Raw genomic sequence first — 25132 nt, forward strand, 5'->3', positions numbered from 1 at the left:
AAATTGAAGCAATGAATGTTTTTAGCATAGAGAAAATGAGCAATATGTGTTTAGATTGTTGGTAACATCACTAATTACGTGAAAATGATTTTTTTATCCTTTTTTCATGATTCTATGCATAGTTGGAATGGTTCATGTAAAGTAAAGAACTACCAGATTCGACTTTTGGCCCCTTGGTGGCCAAACCATTAACCATATGATGATTCAGTCTCTGAGTAGCGGTCACCAAGGGGTACATATGTACACAGTTTCAGTTAAATAGCGTCAGCGATTACAGAACGTGCCACCCATGTCTAACGACGGACAATATGTGATGGTAAAGGCTCATGGGACATTAATTACCTGGAGCTGTAATGATGGTAATGGGATATGATCAAATGACTGCATGGCAGGCAGTTCAGTTATGCACGCAGCATGCACACACAGGGATGCGTTTGAACAGTTTAAGAATAGGAAAACCGGGAAAAATCATCACTAAAGTGCCTTCGGTACTCCCAGAGATTAATTTTTTTTTCTCTTTTCTGGTGTTTTAAATGCTGAAACGCGTCGTGCCTGTGCATGCACAGGCCGGCGCAGTGTACAGTGTGTCAGCATGCACAGGCCGGCACAGTGTGCAGTGTCAGCAGGCACAGGCCGGCGCAGTGTGCTGTGTCAGCATGCAGAGGCCGGCACAGTCATTGACAGTGTGCAGTGCGAGTGACGAACAACAGGCCAGCGCTTCTGTCTATTTAAAGGGGATCTGACGGGTTGGAATTTTTTAATTTCAGTAATTTAATTCGTTTTACTAGGTATTCAAGTTCAAAAACCCAAATTTTAAATCCGCTCTTCCGAACCATTATTGTGTAACACGCGTCCAAATGTACCTCGTCAAAGAAAAACAGTTCGAATTACGCGCGCAAAAAACTTAGTCCGTGACGTCATACCGAGAACGCACGATTCACATCCGGGAATTTCCATATAGCATTTATCATTTATCAACTTACAAAGCGATCAGAGTTTGAGCATGGTTAAACAGTGAGTTGCTGCAAACTGCAGCCATCGAGACAACAGACTTTTTGAGTTTCCCGATCCGAAGAAGTTGAAGGACGGAACGACCGAAGAAGTGAGGCAAAAGACTGCGGAATTGCGGCGAAAATGGACCCGTTTTGTGAAGGTGAAACGAGACAAATGGGAACCGTCGGATAGCGTGAATGGCAGCGTTCTGTGCTATAAACACTTCAAAGATGACTGCTTCAAGAATCTGATGAAGTATAACACTGGCTACGCAAAAAAGTGAGTGTTTGTTATTATTATTACTCTTGCTTTTCAATGTTGCAGATCAGAGGATGATCTCATGATCTTGACCCTTCACCACTGATGATTGATTGATGTGACCAAACTGCTGAGCATATGCTTACTAGGCCTATACTATAATTATTAGAGCATCAGCATGGTATGTAGAGTGAGTAGGCTACATACATGTATATTGAACTGTATCATCTATTTTTCAGATTGCAACGAACAGATTGGGCTGTGCCAACCATTCACCTGGTTTCGGAGAATGAGAGTACCCCACAGAGGCCAAGGGCGGCATTTCGAAATCGGGAGAGGCGCCGTCTTGCTAATGATGCCATATCGGAGTTGGTTGTCAAGGAGAAAGAGGATGCTGCAAATGCTGAGGCACGAGAGATTCCCCATGGCCCTGATCCAACTGATTCACCTGTCGACATCATTGTTGATTGTGATGCTGTGGAGGTTGCTCCAAAAGTAGATCTGGTATCAAAGCGTACGTATTAATAACATACTATTGATTCAGCTACATAAGAAGTGATGAGGCCTACTCAGCATAGTTTTTATTAGTGAAGCTCAAGGAGGTTTGAGACATTGAGAGAGCTAGTCATAGGCCTAATTCATCAGTTGCTGCAAGTTACAGTACCAAGTAAGTTGAGGCTATTTAAACTATTACTAGCCTATATTATTGATTATTATTTCAGGCACCCAGACACCCAGAAGGATGAGGCCTCCCTATAGGTCTGTAGGGATTCAATGCTCTCTTCTAACAGACCCAGAGCCACCGAGGAAGAAAGCCAGGGATAGGTCTGGTGACGGAGAGGATGATGACTTGACTGATAATGATATGGAGTACACTGGTGATGGGGCAGAAGATGATCCAAATGATGCAGATTACCTTCCAGAGGAGGACATGGAGATTGAGGACTCCGACGATGAGGACTGCCTTACTCAGGTTGCATTTGATGAAATACAGTAAGTTAACATGATTGAATCTTTGAAAGCTATTCATGCTGGGATATTTCAGGCCTGAATTTAAAAACAACTCACAGTACTACATGGCCTCCTTCTACTACTTTCTGCAATGCGGTTGCAACCTGAGATGTCTTAATATAATTCACAATTCAGCAGTAGTTATTCAGAACCATGGTGTTGCTGAATGATTATCAAAAATAGAATTCACGACAAATAGAATGATATGATAAACAATGTCTTTATTTCAGAAATGAACCAGTTCCTCCGCATCAGGAACCAAAGTATATTGTCTTTGAGTCTCCTCTGGTGGAGCTCTTTGATACCTGTACCACTTGCAGTCATCCCACAAGTATTTCGAAGCGGGTTTTTGGCTCCATGGTTACGTTCAGGGCAAAGTGCAGTAAATGTGGCAGCACCAGGGAGTGGGACAGTCAGCCCAAAGTCGGAGCCATGCCGATACTGAACATTCTCCTGAGTGGTGCCATCCTGTTTTCGGGCTCTCTGACAAGCAAGGTCCTCCGACTCTTCAGGTGAGCAACCTCTTCAGTGTGCTGCTGACTGTACAATCATTGAGTGTTTTGCAGTTAAGTTTGAAATTAGTTTGCTCCTTCAAATGTGCTATGCCAATTAGTACATGACAGCCAATTTTATTCATTCACTTAGGGTTGACCATAAAATTATAAGAAAATCTGATTGGCTGTCTTTGGAAAATAAGTAAGTTCTTCTCGAAGTTAAACAATTATGTTGAATTTTCAGCTTCCTAAACATCAAGAGTTGTGTTGCAAGGACCTTTTACCGTCACCAGACGAAGTATTTGCACACGGCAGTGGAAAATACTTGGAAGCAATCACAAGCAACACTTATGGAATCCCTGCAGGACAAGGAATTGGTGATAGGAGGAGACGGACGGTGCGACTCCATGGGGCATAGTGCCAAATTTGGCATTTACGTTTTTATGGAGCTTGACATCAACAAACTGTTGTCAATTGAGTTAGTACAGGTGAGTACTTTTCCTTTCCAATCACCTGCTTTGATATATAATTGCTTTTTAGAATCAATATTTTGCAGAGATGTGTCAAAAGTGTTAAGACTTTGTAAGATCACACATGTGTAATTGTCTCACTCGCAGTAATTTCTTTTTTTTGTTGCAGAGTAATGAGGCACCAAAGCAAGCCAGCACCAACATGGAGCTCGTTGGGATAAAAAGGAGTGCCCCCTTTTTCAAGGATTACAGTATAAAGGCAGTGATAACGGACCGGCACAGATCATTGGCCAAGTGGATCAAGGAGAGTTGGAAAGTGACCCATTACTTTGATTGTTGGCATGTCGTCAAAGGTGCGTATTAAATTCAGAACATCCGTGTTTTTCACAGTATTTCAATATGATAGTGTTGGTCTTTTGGGGAGGTGATGGTTATTATTGAGCCACTGAATGGAAATTCGTCCCCGAATCGGCAGAGAATAATGCAGAAAAGTGAGATGTGGATGACAGTGACCGGTTTCTGCACATACTTTTTCTGGACTTGGCATTGGGTAGATTTCAATTCAAGTCCAATACCTTCTAGATTAACTACTAGTATTGTCTATTTTCTTACTAATATTTAATATACTTGTTTCTCTAGGTCTATGCAAGAAGATGGAGAAACTGGCCAAGAAGAAGGGGATGGAATCCATCAGAGACTGGATCAAAAGCATCCAATACCACCTCTACTGGTGCGTGATGTCCTCCCCTGAAGGCGACAGAGAGATGATTAAAAAGAAGTGGCTGGCATGTGTAGACCACATCCAAAATAAGCACAAGAACTGTGTGCATGGGCGGCTGACGGGTAAACGAAGGAAATGGTTGAAAAAGAGTAGGATATCAAAATGTGATGCTTACGTCTGTTAGATTTCAAATGAGAGCACGTTGAATCGATACGCAAGATCCACCAAATTACTCTTTTTGTGGGGGTGCATTACGGGTTCACTGCCACATATGTCAAATGAGTTAAGTAGAGCTCTATTTTGCTCAAAGACAAGCAATTATTTTTGTGGTACACATGTAAATTTATTTAGCTGCACATTTACTATATTTTTGTGTGGTGATTTTTCAGGAACAGAAGTGTGCGACGAGCTTGTCGATCTCTTGACGAAGACAATGCTGCTGAATGACATCAGCAAAATGTCGGCCTTGGGACAGACCAGTGGAGTAGAAGCATACCACAGTGTTCTGAACCACTTTGCCCCGAAGATGATTAAATTCTCGCACAGCGGAATGTATAGTAGGTGAGTGAACACAAATGTTAGCTTGAGATGAGAAATATCAATACCAAGTAGGCCTCCAGGTTTTCAAAGTGAATTGCTGGTATGTACTTGTGCATTGAGCACTAATCCAGTTAGTACAGAAAACCTAGCGGTTGTGACAATGTCTCCAGTTGGTCCTATCTCATATCGGTATTCCTTCACGGTATGGTGGCTGCAACACTGTATGGTAGTCGCCGACTGGTCACATCTCTGCAGCTGAGAACTGCCAAAAGTGTTTTGTCTGGGGGGGGGGGGGGGGGGCTCACATCAAACCCTGTAAAAGCTACATGTTGCACTGTGAGAGAAATTACTGATAATTTACTGCACTATCCTTTTCAGGCTCCGTCTTGCTGCTCTCCATTATAATGAGAATGCTGGTAGACCTCCGGCTATAACAATGGCTGGTGAAAATCGCTACAAGATCGACTTTCCAAAGTACAAGGCCGGGGGATATGCAGTCAAGAAAATCCTAGTTGGAGCAACATACAGTGAGTTGTAATGTGCTCTCTTGCTTTAGAAATATTTAAACGACAAACAAATAAATATTTAGGAATGACTGTATTATCAGATGACTCATTCATAACAAAGTTCTATCATGTTGACAATGAAATAACAATAATTATGTACTAATATGTTTATTCTATTTCCACTTCCAGACTACGTTGAAGACTGCTTTCAGAATCTAATGGAACTTGTGTACACACAGCGAACCATTACAAGCAGACCAGAGCCACCGCCACTTTCTGCATCATTTGTAAAGCCAGATATGAGGGAGGCAGTTACAGCTTTTAGATCACGCTTCAATCACGTCTGAATCAGAGTTGTGGATTCTCCTGAACCCCTGCTGCCATGAACCCACGGAACTGAAACTGTTCTTCCTCCCCAGGTGGGGGGAAGTGTGCTCGGACACAGGATAATGCACACGATGGCAACACAACACGGTTGTCTTTCCCTATGTATCCCAAACACCACCGCACCAATTGTCTGTATGAAATGTGTCTATATTTGTCATTTTGCGGTCCATCAAAAGCTCTCCCCTTGTACTGCTGTCTCTAATACAGCCAAGCAGTCTGTAATGACCAGACACTTAAACACACTGAGTCAAATCCCGGGTGTTCGGTAATGCATTTTGGCTCCCCGTTATTTCTGCGCTCTTCCTCGCCAATCTCTGCAATCTTGTTCAGGACTTGATCACGTTCCTTGCAACAGTTGTTCTCCTTCACCTTTGGCAGTGTTTGGCAGTTTTGCACCTGCAAAAAGATGACAATGATTATAAGAAAGCTGTGTTGTATTGTATATTTTTACAAGTTACTTAAACATGTACATTTTCATCATGATGCATTGCCATCGTATTTGTAAATACAGTCAAGGAACTATCAAATCAAATAATGCCTTCTTGTTATCATTTATTAATCAACCTGTTTGTTCACTGCAACAAGATGTTTGGGGCGTGCATGTATATTTGTACAAGTGGTTGCACTCACTGATACTCTCAGCCAAGCTGGCTGTGGTGTGTACCATGTGCAGTGTACTGTTTTACATGGAGGGTGGAGGTGGATGCAAAATGACCGACCATAGAACCAAAGCCCAACTACAAACATCCACAGAGAAAACAGAATTCTTTCCATTCCCGAGTTCTCATAATCATTCATAGTCACGGCATTCGGAGCTCACCATTCTCCCAAACGAGCAGGATCAAGTCACCATCTCATGTCATTTTCGTCGTCCTCATCGATGTCGATATCGGCGGCGCCTTCTTCACCTTCAAACACCGGTTCAAACATGTATGGTCCAAATTGATCGGGGTCTTCATTAGCTTCTTGATCTCCTTGGTCATCTCCATCGCCGTAATCGATGAATCCTCTCGCATTCAGATCAGAATCCGTGCTAAAATCGCTCGAGTAATCCTCATTCGCCGCCATGTTTTCTTGAAGTGCTCCAGGAACAGCGTTCTCGGAGTGACGTCACGGATCTATTTATAGCATTTCTTGGCGAGTTCAGACAATCTTGTGCGTTTTCGACCAAAAGCCCAAATAACTTCACGGGTGATGTATTTTTGCGCATTAAACATGCGTGACTGTATTTTAATGAATATAATGCAAACAATAAGCCAAGAGAAAGCCGTTTTAACCCCAAACCGTCAGATCCCCTTTAATTCCTGTAAGTTCTGTGTCAGTCTGTTGAACATGTTTCTGCACGCAGCATTCTGCACGCAGCATGCACAGGCCGGCGCAATGTGCAGTTGTCAGCATGCACAGGCCGGCGCAGTGACGTAGGCCGGCGCAGTGTACAGTGTGTCAGCATGCACAGGCCGGCACAGTGTGCAGTGTTAAACAACCAGTACCAGGTCATGGTGCATAATATAGTAATCGCCAATATCTTAACATTTTGTAATCATGACTGTAACAGAAAGGACGGATAATTACCAAAAACAGGTGCAAAACTCGCCGGACAACATGGACAACTCGCCATTGACACTTTGCAAATTGACTGTTCTTCACTGGTCTGTCACTTTGTTCGCTGATGATGTCATCAACACATTTTGGTTCCCGAAGTCTCCAGCAGATGGCAGGACGAAAGTTGCAAATTGGCTGCTCTTCACTGGTCTGTCACTTTGTTCGCTACTGATGACGTCATCAACACAGAACGGTCAACTTCGGCAATGTCCGGCAATTTCCGTGAGTTTTAGATCAGACAAAATTCCTGAATAAAATCGCTAAAAAGTCCACATTCCCGGCAAATGTTTAGACTGAGAATCGATCATTTTGTGAATGGAAAGGTAGTGAAAGGTTAGGTGAAGTTTCAAAGAGACAGTGCGCACGGTTGCCGTGATTTCCTTGGAAGTCTATAGATTTAGTAGTGTAGATACGCATGCGCAAACCATGGCGCCAAATATGAATGCAAGTAACCCAAGATATTCAAAATATACTACACTGCTTCCCCTTTAAAGAGAAAATTGTAGAACTCATTGCTTCCCCTTCAAAAAGAAAATTGTAGAAACACCCTTTTAACTGAAGGTCTATACACATGTACTGATTACTCAAATTTGTAATTACACAACAGAATAAAACAAAAGTTTCAAGAATTAAGTCTAATTATTTCTCACAAGTCAACCTTCCCATTGAAATTTCTGAGCCAGTAGCTTACTCATCCTCACAGATCAACCTTCGTGGTGGTTTTGTTACCCTGGTTGATCATCTCACTACAGGCTTTGGACTCACTCCAGTGGTACTCTGTGGTCTGGTTCTATACCTAGGAAGAAATCAGCAATTCTATGCTTCAAGGAATGCTTCTTATTACCTTCCAAAATCTGTTTGGTGAAACTCTCTTTGAATACTCTTACTGTACGCTCTGCAGCCCCATTGGAGGCAGGATGGTAGGGTGAAACCAACACATGTTTTATACCATTGGCTTACATGAAGTTTCTAAACTCACTCGCAGTGAATTGAGGCCTGTTGTCTGATACTAATTGCTCCAGTAACCCATGCTGGGCAAAAATCAGCCTCAACTCATCCAATGTTCTCTCAACAGTAGTATTCTGATGCATAGGCTTAATTTCAATCGACGTAGAGTAACTGTCTATAAGAACCAAAAAGTGTTCCTTCTTGTCCTCACAAAAATCAATGTGTACTCTCCGAAATGGACACGAAGGCCACAACCATGGATGTAAAGGAAGTTTGGTAGGAGTCTGTCTCACTTTTTGATAAACCGAGCAGGATTTAACCTGTTCCTCAATATTGGCATAGAAATCGAGCCACCATACATAGCTACGAGCTAAAGCCTTCATGTTACACACACCCGGATGCTCCCAATGGAGTTCATCTAAAACATGATTCTGCAGTTTCTTAGGAACAATCACCCTTGAGCCCCAGAGGACACATCCTTGTTCACAAGACAACTGGTCATGCCTTTGAAAATAGGGTCTAAAAGCAATGGAAAGTTTTCCTGCATCACTCGGCCACCCATTCAGTACAAATTGGTGGACCCTGCTCAAAATTGGGTCCAACTCAGTTCCCCTACTCACATGTTCAGCTTCAATGGGAAACTCATTATCTATAGCTTTTACAGCAAAGACTGGACCCTCAGCTCCCGCATTACTCAACTCAGGATTGTGTAATCGCGATAGAGCATCACAGTTGGCGTAGGACGCCGAGTCCCTGTACCTAATGTCATAATCGTAAGCTGATAGTATCAGCGCCCATCTCTGCATCCTGGCAGCAGAGATGGTATGGATGCCAGATTTGGGACCAAGTATAGCCAATAAAGGCTTGTGATCTGTGACTAACGTGAATTTCCTCCCATAGAGAGGAATACGCCCGTTTTTAATTGTTGATCACAAATGTGAAGCTCAAATTTTCCATTTTTGATTAGATTTATTATAAAATCGCTGAATGTAAATCACCGCGACCGCGAAAATGTTCATGTTGTGACGTCATCAACGAAAACGGCATCGAAGCGAGCCGTCCGGGCAGGATTACACCATCAATTTCTAGAAAATGTGCATTTCGATTCGAAAACCTTACCGATTTATGAGAAAGTGACGTAGTCATTTGTCAAAAACAGCTAAAACATTATATGGTGAAATTTGACACGAGTTACACTTAAACCCTTTCGGTGCCTTATAGACGTACAACGTACGTCCCAATTTTTGGTAATTGATGTGCCATATAGACGTTCGACGTACGTCCACATTTCATGTATGTAGTGTGCATGGTTTGTTGTTATACCCATTGATTCGAACGTTCAACATACGTCTGCAGGGCACACCAGTAATTCTAAAATATAGTTGCAGTAAAATTTCTCAGATGGCAGCACTGATGACTGGAGGACATTCCAAAATGGAGTCTTGAGACGAAAGGTTACAAGGTTGGTTTTATCACAGTCAGCGTTTACTTTGGGTCAAATTGAAACTTTTTGGGGAGGGGAGGGTTGGTCATATGCAACTTTCGTTGCATTAGGTCACATGGTCACATTAGGTCACATGGTGACTGACAAAAGTCAGTGGTGCAAAAATCAAACTTGTTTGAACCAAACATGCCAAAGGATGTTGGTAGCAAGATAGCTCAGCCATCTTAATTGGAAACTGGTCGGATTGATTTCAGTTGATTGTCCTACTCTGCATTTGTAATTGTGCTTCGTGATCACTGGCGCCAAATTCAAAAAGAGAAAAATGGTAGTTTGAGGAACACTGCCAGGGTGGTTCTAATCTAGCTGTGATTTTCTGTGTAGGCATGAAATGATACTAGGTTTGAGGATGAGGGGTGAAGGGTTGTCCCGCGGGATGTTTTTGGGGTGTCCCTGGGGGAGATGTCCCCAGGGAGGTTCCCTGATCTTCTGGGGGTGGTTGGGGGTCGGAGCTGGACTGTGATTGTGATCATGCTGTTTTGTTTCAGGGCCTACTGCATCAAACAGCACCAGCCCAAGGCCAGGACCCAGCTGTCAACGGCCAGCTGCTAGAATGTCTTCGAGTAAAGTTGTGGAGGTCTTCCAGGATTCAGACAGTGACGACGGAGGACTTGATTTAGATGATGACGATGAGGATGGGAGGCTTTCCGACGCTTATGAGTCTTACCGTGAAGATGCGCCTATGGATGCGTCTGACGATTTTCAGCAAATGGATACGTCTGACCTTGACGACACTTTTCAGCCTTCAGATGTGTCTGACCCCGACAGTGATGACCATGGCACATCTGGTAGCGAATCTGATAATGAAGGTAATGTTCTGCAGCCTGCTCTAGGTGGCAGAGGTCGTGGTCGTGGGCAAGGAAGATGAGGATGACAAAGAGGTTGTGGTCGTCCACCTGGTGGTGGTGCTAATGTCGCTAGGACACAGAGGGAACGTCGAGCTTATGTTTTGAATGACCAGAATATGACATACGCAAACTGGGTCGATACAAATAATACGGCACCAGTTGTTCATCCCTTTACGTCAGCAGCTGAGGTTCTTGTTTACACTACAGGTTTCAAGGCTGTGGACTTCTGCCAACTCTACCTTGATGAAGATCTGATCAACCAAATCCTGATACATAAAAAAAAACCCGCTGATGACTACCTTCGTAACCCTCCTACCCCACTGAAACCCAAGTCTCGAGCTCATGAATGGACCCCCACCAATGCAGAAGAGATGAAGACATTCCTTGCCTTCACCATGCTGATGGGAATCGTTCGCAAGCCGTCAATTGCCCTCTACTGATCAACAGACCCACTGTACTCTACACCACTTTTTTCCCAGGTCATGACGAGGAACGATACTCATCTTGAAGTTCCTGCTCTTGAATGATAACGCCACAGCAGTGCCAATGGACCACCAAGACTACGACCATCTGTACAATCTTCGCCCATTGATTGATAACATGTATGCAAAGTTCCAAACTGCCTATACACTAGCTAGGTCTTGCAATGAGTTTTTTGGGATACCCAGTGATGCCCTTCCTTACTGTACCACATGCGTTAATGTGGTTCTCATAAAAGTGCTTCATGAGGTGGGGCGTGGTGTAGTAATTGTCGATGTATATTTGGTAACCCTTGCCAATGAGTAGAACCATTGTGTCAAGGACATGATTTTCAGTTTCGGATCATACCTGATCTTTTGCCATCCCATGGCGGTTTTGCACTCGAGTTAAAGTCAATTCTCTTCATGAAGCGTTTCAAAGTCACGAGTGCTCAAAAGCACGTATACATCACAATACAGGTTTTTGATTTGACCTAATTTTCAAGATCACAGAGGTCAAATGGTGTAAATTGGCCGTTTGAGTGTAACTATGGCACGTTTTGTAGCCGCTAAAACTATGAACTTGAAATTTGGTACACATGACTCCCTATCACATGTAACCTCTGACACGGAATTTCAATCCGATCTGATTCTCTGACTGAATGGGCCACCAGGAGACCAAAACCTGAAAAAAGATAAAAAGTGCAATATCTCGCTTGTTAGTGACTTGTTTTCGATGACTTGTTTATGGTTGGTACTCCAAGCAAGGATACATCACATGTCATACTGACTTTGGTTTGACCTATATACTATACATGTAGCATGTTTCTTAACCAGAATGAATACCTAACCACCAAATATCTATACGGTGAGCACAATGGCTCCTGGCCGTTTCATTTTAAGAAGTCCATTTTTGACCCTCATGACAGTGACTATTCCAGAGGCCCTAGAAAAAAAACTGTTTGTTTAAGGGACCTGAAATTTTCTTTCAGTGCCAGAGTGTTTTGAATTATTGCAGGAAAATTCAGGTTTTTCAAGATTTTGTAAAATTTGAAAAAAATAAAAATAAAAAGGATATTTTGTTATATGTTTTATATACATATTATTGTTTTACTGACTTCGCCTATCAGTCATCTAACACTTACAAGCTAGTAATATTTATTTTGAATGTGGTAGATATTGAGGAAATCACCAGGGCAAAGGGGTATTTTGCACTTCCACCTGACACGAAATATTTCAAAAATTCACCCTGAGGAATTCATTTCGGAAAAGATCGTTTACTCAGACTGAATTCGCCAAAAATTATGCGACTTTTTCAGCTGGAAACGGATGAAGCGTGGCCTTCCTGCCGCCCTTTCTGCTAATCATACTGACCCGGGATGCCTTGCGACCAGAATCTGGCGTATGCTTCGCTAAGGCTCGAGCAGAGCTTGCATTTATTGAGCTTGGGTATCGCCATCTAACGATATATACCAAAACCAACCCTATCTGTCGATCAACGGATTTGGCACACAAGCGATGCATTTTCTTGTTCATCGATCGACAGGTAGGGCACTGAAAGAGTTAAGCACACAAATTCAGCATCATATTATTGTGATGAACTGGAAAAAGTGTTGCCAAAATGCATTTTACACTGTCTTTTCAGAAACTGCGCATGAAATGCAGAAAAGGGAGTCAGAAGGGAGGCCTCTGCACAAGGAGGCAGTCGAGGCTAATTTGGAGGAGCAGCGGCGTCATTATGAAGAAGGGAAGGAGAAACGAGATGAGGAGCAGCGAGAGAGGGAGAGGTTGGAGTTGGAGAAACTTAAGAAAACAGTGCAGGTATGGCAGCTAGCAGTCTTTAAGGGTTACGAGGATGTCACAGGCAGAGAAACAGTATTGCCAAGTTTTAAGGACAACAAGTCCAACTAAGTCCAACATAGATAATAATATAGCAATGATAATGACAATAATATACGTTATATAGCACTTCTTTACTACTACTACTACTACTAAGACCAGTGACATAAGGATGTAGGGGCGCTGGTAGCACTGATAGGTGCCCAAGAAGATCGGTTTTCAGCCATTCGGATAAGTTCAGGTGTTGTGAAGTCAGTTCATTCTTTGATTTTGTCCATCCATGTTTTCCTCTCTTCCTCCATCCAACAACAGTGTCTTGCAACACGGTCTTGGTAAGCAAGTTGTGTCGGCAAACGTGCCCAAACCAGTTGAGCTTCCATCTTTTCACGGTGCCAAGTACTGACTTGTGTGATCCACAAGCTGTCTCAACCTCTTGTCGAACTGACACATTAGTTCTTCATTGTACATAGGAGATGCCAATTAGTTTTCGTATGCACTTCATCTCAAATGCCACTCTAACATTAGAGGGGCCACTGGGGATGGCGTGGTTAGGGGATGGACGTAGTTCCTCTAAAGCCATTCAACATCGCCATTATGAAAAATCAATCAGAGTTGTCACCACATGATGATTGTGACGAAGTTGCGCAAGTGGTAGAGTGAACCGGCCAAAATAGTTCTCAAAATAATCGTACATTTCGATATTTGTGCAATCCTTTCTCTGTATATTGTATTTACTAAATTCAATAAATTGATAAATAAATCGTTTGAATCACATTTTTTGGAAAAAGCCTTTTGAATCGAGGTCAAGAGAAATAGCTTTTGGCGCAAATGACGTCACCAATGGCGGTTTTGCACTCGAGTTAAAGTCAATTCTCTTCATGAAGCGTTTCAAAGTCACGAGTGCTCAAAAGCAGTTGTTGTTCAGCTTTTACAGCCAAAGAGCAATATAGAGATAATAAAAGCATGATGTTCTTGCTCTGTAAAATGAGGCCGAGTCTTGACAGTGCAGCTGTGGCTTGGGCGATTCTTACTTTCATCTCTTGTGTTGAGGTACAATCCCTGTTGAGGAATAATTCAAGGTATTGGAATTGGTCCTCATATTCAAGGAGTTCTCTGCACATTGTTATATCCATTATGGTGCCTTGTTGAGGGCTGTTGGCCATTCCTTTGCTTTTTGGGTGTTAACTTCCATACCATAGTTACCACTGCTCTTTTCAACTCGGGCAGAGAGTCTTGATGTTCTCCTCCGTTGCCTGCCATCGAGTCTGCATAGTGAAGGTTGCTTAGTGGTTGTGGGGTCGAAGTCAAGACACTGAACTTCTTCCACATGGGAGTAAGGAACGGAGAGTCTAGAGCTTGCACCACGTGCTGATATCTGATGACTCATGCAAACGCATAGAAGTGTCAAGCTTGGTTTTCTAACTAACTCTTATTTATTGGTAAAATAACATAGTATAAGTAAAGTACATACAACAATAAGGAAGTGATTGGTAGTGATTGGTCAAGAGTCTCTTAGACATCTGACTGACAGATATGCTAATGAAGTAGGCCAGCTGCCTGATGGCAAGCTGCATAAGTCAGTGATCGCAGCATTCTCCCACGACGAAGAATAAATTCGAAGGATTTAACCTGATAATATGAGTAATCGATCAAGAGAGATGTCAAGTGGAAAAAAAAGCTTTTTCCTGAACAGTATAAACCGGATAAAGACACAGATAGAATAGCTGAACAAACAGACCCAATTACAAAGTTTGCAGCTTCTAAGAGTTCATTCAACGAACTTGATTAACTCAGGCGGACATTGTAAACAAGTTCCGTATGTAGACAGAAAACTATTCACCATCCTAAATACTAATACAAACAAAGTGTCCTTCTGTACCGAAAGATCAAAGAGAAACAGCGTTTCTGAGTGTCTGGAAATGCTAAAGATATCCGGTAGTTGACCAAGATAAATTGAAATATTGCGTTGTGTGATTTAATACCATAATACGACAGTACAAGTAAAGAAAATAAAGCAGAAGTTCTAAGACACTTATAAACACATGGCTAAATAATCTCAGCAAGGAGATTGGATGTGAACAGGAAGTGCAATCCTCTGCAGGTCTGTTAACAAGATTAGAGTGCGTAAAGCCTCAAAGCATAAAATGCGTACTTATTCAAGTGTTACAAATGGTAGCTAAACTAAACCAAGTCAAAGTATGAGGTCATAATTACTTGACCTTAGTCAAACACCATCAAATATATAAACATTGCAATATGAAAATGAAAATTCAATTATGCAAAACGAGAATATAAATGTGAATGAAGATAATTTACCAAGGAAAAAAATACAATAATCCAGTCATGTATACATTGTGAGAAACGAATAATCGACGTTAATCCAATGTCTAGGAAAACGCTAAATGATGAATGTATAGACGCATACACGTTGCAAGAATTATTTGAAAGCAATAGTAAAGTGTCAGTTCGCTGTAGTCTGTAAAGCAAATGATTTTCCCAAGTTTTCATTTCACTCTGCGCTTTAAGAGCAGCTTGGCGTTTTGGCCTGGTATTAGGCCCATTGTCAGTGTCTGGCGTAACCGGATCGGCAGGGGTTTCAGTCGGCTTGTTATCATCAGGCGCATTGAACATGGCTGAGTTCACCTCCAGGGGGTACAGTTTCGCGATCGGGCGGTTCAAAATACCAGATTTAGTTTTTAGATCGACAGATCTAATAAGTCCGTCGCGACCGGGGTACACCTTAGTGATCACACCAAGATTCCATTCAGTGCGTGGTATACAAGAGTTTTCAATCTGAACTATGTCAACGACAGATAGGATATTAAGCGTAATACCTTTGCCGCTGATACGTTCATTTTTGCGAAGTGCGGAAAGATAATCTGAAGTCCATCGTTTCCAAAAGTCTGCCTGTATCAGTCCAAGAAGGATGTTACGGCTGCATAAATCCTGTGGTTAACCAAACGTTGGGTCGTTGAGCTCATCCATACTATCTATGTCATACGGTAGTGCAGTTATCGGATGTCCTAGTAAAAGGTGTGACGGTGTCAGTGGTGACACATCAACATCCTCAGAAACTTATGTCAGCGGGCGGTCGTTCAAACCTGCTTCCACTTCTATCGATGGCGTATTGAGTTCATCAACAGACACAAAGGCCCGACCTAGCACTTTTTTGAGTGAGGTTTTCGTTAGTTCTATCAGTCTCTCCCAGAAACCACCCCACCAAGGGGCACGTTTGGGAATATTTGTCCACTGTACGCGACGATTTGCGAGGTATCTCCTGACTGTGCGTGATTTGAACAGTTCGGTGAGGTCATTAGCCGCTGCCACAAAATTTGATCCGTTGTCCAACACCATTTTCTGGGGAAGAGAACGTCGGGCGACGAATCTCCGAAAAGCCCTTTGAAATGCCTCAGATGACATGCCCATTACCAACTCGAGATGAATCGCACGCGTGACAGCACATGTGAGACCAATCGGTTACATGTACGGTTTGCTGTTGACGACCCAACAAATGACACATTTTCAGAACAAATGTTTTACAGTGATCCGGATTTGTGTTATCCAATATCTGTGCCTGATGTTAATAATTGTCGATTGTAGTCCTGAATGATTTGTCTTGGCGCGTGACAGTCAAGAATAATGAGATTTGCAAGTCTACTTTTCGGATGTATCAAGATAGGAAACTTCATGGTGTATTGCATGGGCGCATTATGGAGTCGGCCACCGACTCTCAAAATACCATCATGTCTATGAACAGACGTAATTGTCGCGCTAGAGTTCCGAGTGTTTCTGCTTTCCCTTGAAGTTCTTGAGCTCGGTTTCGTAGTAATACGTTTGAGTATCTTTGATCTATCTGCGTTCTGCTTCATTAATCTCCTGCGCATTTAACTCTCCATGTACACGATTTTCCTTTTTGGCCTTGATATTGTTGACAAAACGCATCACAAGAGCGCTAATGCATAAGAGTTGCTGCAGTGAACTGTATCTCTCTGAATCAACAATGTTCATTATCCCGCATGGCGCAGCAGGTTGGCACGTGACTTTGTTTATACTAATGTCAATAGCTTCCTCGTTGGCGATAGTAACGAGTAAAGTTTTTGCATCAAGTACATCACAAGATGGCCAATTTCCGGTTTTTAGCCAATCTGGTCCGTTCCACCTCAGAGTATTTTGAGACAGGTTTTCCGCAGAGATTCCTCGTGAAACCAGGTCTGCTGGGGCAATATCTGTGGGGCAATATCTGAATTCGGAGATGATGTCAAAGGCTTTGATTTCAGTGATGCGATTCTGGACAAAACATGGCAGTTTTTTGTCACTGCGAAGCCAGTGAAGCACTATCTGGCTATCAGACCACAGTGTACATCCTTTGATATCTAGTTGCTGTTTCAAGCTTTGGTGTACAAAGTTAATCAAGCGTGCGCCTAATAAGGCTGCCATAAGTTCTGTGTGCGGTATAGTTAGTGTTTTTACAGGAGTTACTCTTGCCTCCGACATGACAATTGAAACAGTGTTTGTGTTGACATGGCGGAGGTAGACTACATATCCGTAAGCGAGCCAAATATCCTTGCGGGTCATAAATCCCTGCGGTAATCTGCAGACATTCGCGTTTTTTCACCGCGTGATCATTATCCAAGGAGCGTGCGCATTTGTTTAGGTATGCTAATTTGTCAGTGTTTGTATTCCATGTTATCCCAAAGACGTTGGTTTCCGGATCAGAGTTTGCACGGTTTTCGTTCTGTGCAATGTTGCGTAGTTCCACTGAATTAGTAGCCCATTCTCGTAAGTTGGATCGAGCGTTCTTTGTGAGCGTGTTAGCTTCGCGATGGTAATCAACTAAGTTGGCTTCCGTGTTCGTTCCGCTGATAATGTTATCGACGTACGTATTCCTGCCTATGTCCTGCACAACGGTGCTGGCGTTTCTTTCGAGATGTTGTTTCACAGTTGCATTCAATATAAACGGTAAGCAGACTGCTCCCAACAGCACGGCTTTGAACTGAAACACTGCGAACGTAGATTCAGGATCGTCCGGATCGCTTAGCCATAGGAATTTCGTCCACTGTTGGGCACTTTCATCCAGTCCGATGTGGCCTTTTCTAGATCTGCCGATAAGCCAAACTTCTGAGTCCTAAAATGCAGAAAAATTACAGCTAAATCGTTGAGGAGGGGAGGTCCTGCCTCTAAACAATCATTGGACTGTTTCCATTTGCCGTTTTGCATGAGCAATCGTATACGACTCCTATGGGAGTCGTTTCCAAATCCTTTTTCACAAGATGATGTGGTAAATAATGTCCGTTGTTAGGATTTTCCTTAAGTACGCGGTCAACAAATCCTCTATCGATTTCATCATGTATGATACCATGATACACTTTCCTCAGGTCAGGTGTGAGGCGACGAACCATGTTTTTGGTCCGGGCCTGGCAAACGTTGTAGTTTGTTGGGAGCGGCGGATGGTCTCCTCTCAACGGCAGTTTCGCAATGTATCTGTTGTCTTCCATTCGCAGATGGGTTTCAGTGTATTCCTCGTATGTAATTTCCTTCGTTGTTGCCATATTCGTTATTCCGATACTTTCAATGCCTCAGAATTTCTCAATTTGAGTATCGATGGACTTGTGCATTACACTTGTAGAGAACACTGATGCGGTTACTGGTGGATTCGGACCAGATAACAAGTATCCAGGTTTTGATGACACGGTAATTGGGCCTTTGCCCCAAACAATGTGATTTCCTGCGATATCCCAATAATGATCGGCACCGATTAGCACAGAAATTTCAAACGTATCCACGTGTGAAGGCGTGTGAAGGCGTGTGCGCTAGCGTTAGATTACGTAGGTGAGGCAACTTTGCGACATCCGGGTTAACAAGATTTTGCATTGGCTTGGTTAATTTCAGCACAACAAGAGCGCGGATGTTGATATGCTCAGAATCATTGTTGTCGCGTAAGACTACATTCACAACTTGGACTGACTGTACACCCGACGAACTTGCACCGAAAGCATTTACACCTACATTCTCGTTTCCTATAGGTTTTAAATCCAGCTGCCATGTGGCACTTTCCGTTATGAAAGTGCGCTGTGATCTTTCGTCGAAAAGAACTGTTCCCCGTACTGCTGTTTTCCCGGCATCAAGTTGCGTTACGGCAGTTTTCAATAAAACTGGGTGTTGACCATCTCCGTGTGAAGTGAAAAGTTGTTGAAGATCAGTTTGACCTACATCGGCATTCGTTCCCTGACGATTTCCACGTTTTTCCTGGATCTTTTCCTCTGTGCTGGGCTGAGGTGTAGCACTGGCCAAGCTCCTGCGTGCGTTGTTATGACGATTATTAGACTTGCTTGGCTGCTGTGTGGGCTGCTGGGCCGAGCCAAAACAGAGGGCAGTGTGATGGCGGCCGTTACATTTTCCACAACGAAATGTCACTCACACTCAAAGGTACGATGTTTATGTGAGAGGCAGTTCTTGCACAGTTTGGCTCGTTTCTCAATTTCTTTGCGTTCCCGGCTTGTAGTAATCGTTCTACAGTTATGAGGCCTGTGTCCCGTCTGTTTGCAAAATGCGCATGGCGGAGGTTGCCATGGTTGTCGCCAATTTCTCTGGCCTGTCGTTGCTACGAATGCTGCTGTTGCTTGCGGTTCCAAGCTGAGTGAATCGATCGAGTCCCCAGCCTGAAGTGAATCGATCTCGTGACGAATTGCCTTGCATAACTTGTCAAGTGTCCATTCGCCATCATGAGCGTTATCCCGAGCGAGTTGTCTTCTCATGGTTGCGGGCAGCTTTCCCTGGATGATGGGCTCGAGTAGATCACCGTACGAGTCTTCCTTTTTACCGAGAGAGTTTAATCCACGTGTGTATGATTCAATGGACTCATAAAACTGTGTCAAACTTGATAAAGTACCCGATAGACCTTCAAGTTTCCAAAGGGCCTTCATGTATGCTGCACTGACCTTTTGTTTCTGTCCATAACGTTTTGTTAAAACTTCTACAGCATGGGTGTAGTTCTCATTTGTGAGTTGTAGTCCATCAACTACGCTTTCGGCTTCATCCCTCAAATGAGCTTTGAGGTATTGAAACTTTTGCACATTGTCCAATGTGGTGTCTCTATTGACTGCAGCGTCGAAACTATCCTTGAATGACTGCCATTTAAGAATGTCCCCGGTAAAGGGTGTCAAAGAAAATTTACCTTGCGAGATCTTGGAGTAGTACCAGTTATCTGGTGCCAGTGCCGCGGCTGTGGCGGATGGCTCGGTTTTTGTTGTAGGCTCACGTTGGCCGTAGAAGTATTCATATAGAACAAGCTTATCGCTCACGTCTATTTGATAATCATCCGATTCCGTAAGAAGTTTATCAAAGTCCTCATCGTTATCCGCAAGTAAAGTACATACAATATATGATTGGAGAGCGAGAGGTTAACAAATAAGGAAGTGATTGGTAGTGATTGGTCAAGAGTCTCTAAGACATCTGACTGACAGATATGCTAATGAAGTAGGCCAGCTGCCTGATGGCAAGCTGCATAAGTCAGTGATTGCAACAGTCGTCTGCCTTCGATGGAGATAGATGTTTTGAAGTTCATCAGCGCCTCTTGCATGATGTGCAGGGAGAGAAGGCATCCTTGAAGGACACTGACTATAGTTCAGAAGAATTCGCGGAATTGGTTGTTCTGAAACATTGCACTTGTTGTACGGTATCACGATACAGTGGCTCACATGAGTATCGTGGCCTCTAAATGATGCACAAAACCATAGAAATCGAATAATAATAATTTAATGAACACAACTTGAATATAAAGGATGATAATTTACAAAAGTATAGGAGAGGAAAAATTGTTAGTGTTGACAGGGTCAGAGAAGGCGGAGTTACTGACACTTAAGTCACTACTTGGAAGACAATTATACGAATTCGTCACATACGGTCATTGAGTGCTTTGGTGATTCCTACCACAGGTTCATCGATGTTTTAGTCCTTCATCCCTATCCTTAGGCCTTTGTTCCATGCGCAGTCAAAAGCCTTTTTGTTGAAGTTGATGAGGCCATGGTGTAGTTCCCTCTGGTAATCCAGGTATTCTTCGGTTAACAATCTGTTGTTGAAGATTTATTTGGTTGTACTTCTTTCACTGCTAAATCCAGCCTGTTCTTCTGCTGATCTTTCTTCGACCTTGGGTTCGAGTCTTTTGTGGATGATCCGTAGCATGACCTTGCAGGGATGGCTGGTAAGACTTACGGTACGGTAAAGTTTTCGCAACCCAGGACCTAAGCTGCAACATTGACTGATTTCTTACTACTTGGCATAAGGCTTATCCTTATTGAACTCTGGTTGTGATATGTCCATGGTGTAATTAATAATTCTACTTTGAGAATGCTAGCCTGAGAGGGACTGAAACAGGTTTGTCATTGAAGGGACAGTACACATGCCTATTGAAATGCTGTCAAGAAGTACCACATACAGTATTATACCATCTTTGAATGCACACGTGTTCAGTGCCGCATATGGTGAACTTAATGCAGAACTTATTGAAGCGATCTTATCCCTGTAGTCAAAACAATGAAGAATTAAGAAGTCTCGTCTAAGAATGCTAGTTTGCGAATGATAGAAACTGGTTTGTCTTTAAAGGGACAGTACACCTGCCTGATAAAATGCTGTCAATTATATACAGCATCATCCTGTCTTCAAACGCACTTGTGATCAGTGCCGCATTTGGTGAGCGCCATGCAGAAATGGCTAAATTCAAACTTAACCCTACATTCTGGTTGTGACTTAGTCATCAAAATACTATAGTTATAACCATGACTGAACACCAGTATATATTATATTATTTGTTTATTGTCACCTATTTATTTATACTAATAGCCAGCCTTAAGGCTTATGAGACAGTTGTTCGGGCATACGAGTTGTAAGATGTCGTTTCAAGTTCTTACTGCCCATTTCTCATCTCATATGCCCAAATCACAAAATTTGCAACTTCTTTGGCAAATTCACCCTTGGTTAACATAATCTGGAGTCTCTCCTCATCATCACTTGGTTCAACAATGTCAATTTTGCTATACAAATATCTTCTACTGACAGCATACAAAGGGCACACACAAAGAAAGTGGACCTCACTCTCAACGCCATCGTTACACACTGGACAAGTACGCCTTTCCACTGGTAGATTTCTATATCTTCCCAGTTCAATGTTTATCGGGAATGAACCATTTCTTAGACGCGCAATGGCTGACCTCTCTTGTTTTGATAGTCTAGCTTTTACATATGGTTCTGCGCCAAACACAGTCTTTAGTGTTTTATACGTTCTTAGCTTAGGCATTTCATTCAGTTGTTTCTGCCAGTTATCAATATACTTTGTTAGCATGACTGATCCCACTGCCTTTAAAATGTTACCAACCTGATGTTTACTAAGACCTTGGCACATTTCAACATTATCGTAAAGATCATTCATATTCGCCCCGTATACTATATTTTTCACACCTTTACACCAGTTATCTAGATTTCTGTTCTGTGATAGCATATAGTCCCATACAAATATCCTTTTCAAGAGTCTATCGTTACTAAGTCTGCAAAGCCTAAACCATTGTTGGAGCATACAAATATGATGCCGCATAGCAATTGGGGTCCATCCCATATCACCTTCTATCGCGCACAGCGCCGCACATTTTCCAACACCTAAAAACGAACGCATTGCTCTGAAATGTACCTTTTCCATTTCTTTATAAGTCTTATATCCCCACACGAAAGATGCATAGTCCATAATCCGTGAAACCTTTGCGTCGTACAGTTTGCAAAACACATCATAACTAAGACCTGTCGTTTTAAAATGCGTAGCTAGAATCCCTCCAAGCGCTTTAGAAGCTGATTTTGCCAGTTTATCTGCTGTAACTGTGTAGTCTAAAGTCTCGTTGATAGTCACTCCAAGATATCGATATTTATCAGTGACGCGCAAGTTTGCATTTTTAAATGTAAACATAAAGTTTGTTTTCGCATTCCTTTTCCGTCTACAGTGCATTACCTGAGTTTTTTCAACATTTACCAACATTCTCCACTTTCCCATTATATCCAACATATCCTGTAGTGACTGTTCAGTTTCCGCAATAAGAACTATATCGTCCGCGTATAGGAGGATGGCTACGTTTTCATCATTTACAGGAACACCGTGTCCACTCGATTTGATTTCAAGCGCAAGATCATTAACATATAACGAAAATAATGTAGGTGAAAGACAATCTCCCTGCCGTACTCCTGATGTTGTTTGAAAGAAGTCTGTCAAGTGTCCATTTATCCGTACACAGGCACTAGTATTTCGGTACATACCGTCAACTGCACGCAGAAATTTACCATTAATACCTATCCGATATAACTTCACTAACATACATGTTCGTTCAATAGAGTCAAAAGCGCGGGAAAAATCGACGAAGCACAGGAAAGTCGACTTTTTAGTAATTTCCTGTTACGGATTATAGTTGTCAAGCTATAAATGTGATCCATGCAACTTCGTTTTGCCCTAAATCCATTTTGTTCAACAGCTACTAATCTACTATGCTCAGAATATGTCATCAGTCTATTATTCAACACCGCGCTGAACGCCTTACTGACAGTACTATTCAAACTTATCCCACGGTAGCCAAGGGGGTCATTTTTATCCTTCCCTGATTTATGAATTGGGTGGATAATACTTTTGTTCCACATGCTCGGGATTTTACCACTATCGAATATCTTATTAAATAACTGTGTCAATATCGTGGTCATTTCCCTACTTTTCAGCACCTCATTTGGTATTTTATCCACTCCAGTTGCTTTCCTTTGTTTTAGACCACCGAGCGCTTTGATTACTTCTTCTCTAGGTATTCTCACATTTAATGCGTTCTGATCATGCACATGGCCCATATTCTGTGAAACATGTACCCATTCAGAGTAAACATTCCTACAATGTGCTTTGTCAAAGTCATCAGAGATCGTTCCATTGAATAGGCTTTCATACGAGGTTTTCCACCTATGCATAATATCCTCCTTTCTGTAGGAAATTGAACCGTCTGTCATTTTCACTGATTTAATACTCTCCGCATGCTTTTTCCCTGGGCCAAGTTGATTGACCTCATTCCAAAATGCCGTCGGGTTATCCGTTTGAAGGCGGTCAATCGTGTTCATTCTTTCTACATTGAAAGTACGCTCTAGCCTGCGGAATGTTTTATCAAAATTAGTCCTGTTCTCCCTGAATTTCAGTAAAAGTTCACGTTTCATTTGTCGGTCACCTTTGATTTTCAAGTTTTCCTTTCACTGGTTTTCACCAAAAACCACAAGTTATCTAGCTCTGTGTTCCACCACGGTTTCTTTTTCAGTTTCTTTTCTTTTTTATTAAAATGCACCTTAACGTCTTTATAAGCAAAAACGTCATCCATTTCTTTACGAAGTTCTTTCACGAGGTTTTCATAGCATTGATCAATTTCCAACTGATCTAAGTTTTCTGTCATCAATCTGTCACAAATATTAACGATAACAATTCTGCGCCGCTCGTTCTAAAGAAAGTTCATAGGGATGCCATTAACCTTATACCTCCTATCTTGATTATATTCCTCACATTGCCGTCGACCTAAGCCCTCACTGCCGCCATAATCACACTGTACGTATGGTGAGGTTTGAATTACTGTACGAATCACGGAATGATCGGGAATACGACATGGCCCATACAAGCTCCGGTCAACCAAGTCGCTCATCGTTATGACGTCACATTGTCTCACCATATTGAATTGCTCACAGGGTATAAGCATGTAATCCACTACCGATTTACCCCTTGTAGAAACGTAGGTATGATTGTCAGTTCCTTTTGCCCGTCCGTTAATGATACACAAATTCGTGTCTTGCAAAAATCTAACAGATAGCCACAAAATTTATTAGTTGTCATGTCAATCGAGGTGCGCAAAGGTAAGCTGGTGTCATCTGAATCCTGCTCTTTTCCTATCCTGGCATTAAAGTCACCACAGATTATTTCTGGTTCATTTTGCCAATAACAATAGAACTGACTTAATAGATGGCCAAAGAACTCTTGAGAGGAATCTCCACGCGAGGATTTCTCAGGTGGTAAATATACCCCACATACTAGAAATGAAAAATCACCAACTTTCGACTTCAGTCATAACCACAGTATTCCTTCGCATGATGTATCGACGATTTGTACATTGTACATTTGCAATAAACAATGACTGATTAAAACACCTATTCCACCTGAGCCACGTATTGCTCTCGGGTTAAGATTCGTCCGATTTAGACCAAACCAGTGATACCCCGGTATTTGTAACTCATTTTGATTCCGGAGGTGAGTTTCTGCGATAACGTATATGTCACACTTAAGCTTATCAATGACGTTTTTCCTTAGTTTCCAGTTTGAATCGTCGCTTTCTTCAGCCCAACCGTTAACATTCCATAATCCAAAAGAAATGTCTCTCCCCTGCTGGCTATTTAGTTTTCCGCCCTATCCTCATCATTTTCTTCATCGTTTTCCGTATCACGTTCTTCCTGTTAGGTTACCGTCTCCACCCCTACTATTGTATCCGTATTCCCCCTATTACCGTGATTACGT

The 25132-nt window shown here is 42.4% G+C and overlaps 2 protein-coding genes across 6 annotated transcripts in view; both read left to right on the forward strand.

The window, feature by feature from the left end:
• The window catches only part of LOC135493846 (centriole and centriolar satellite protein OFD1-like), a 462799-nt gene that overhangs the window by 416234 nt on the left and 21433 nt on the right, over positions 1-25132 (forward strand). For 4 of the 5 annotated variants that reach the window (XM_064781463.1, XM_064781462.1, XM_064781465.1 and 1 more), the window contains one exon: positions 12383-12558. In XM_064781463.1, the coding sequence (XP_064637533.1) occupies positions 12383-12558 (176 nt within the window). Of the gene's footprint in view, positions 1-9331; positions 9393-9919; positions 10068-12382; positions 12559-25132 lie in introns of those variants that run through there. The other variant, XM_064781466.1, reaches the window with a different exon arrangement.
• On the forward strand, positions 4373-5375 carry LOC135493202 (uncharacterized). Its single transcript, XM_064780281.1, has 3 exons — positions 4373-4508; positions 4866-5014; positions 5183-5375. The coding sequence occupies exons 1-3, from the start codon at positions 4381-4383 to the stop codon at positions 5338-5340; spliced, it is 435 nt and encodes a 144-aa protein (XP_064636351.1). The 5' UTR covers positions 4373-4380; the 3' UTR covers positions 5341-5375.

The sequence above is a fragment of the Lineus longissimus genome, chromosome 9 (genome assembly GCF_910592395.1).
Source record: "Lineus longissimus chromosome 9, tnLinLong1.2, whole genome shotgun sequence".
Classification (NCBI taxonomy): Eukaryota; Metazoa; Nemertea; class Pilidiophora; order Heteronemertea; family Lineidae; genus Lineus; species Lineus longissimus.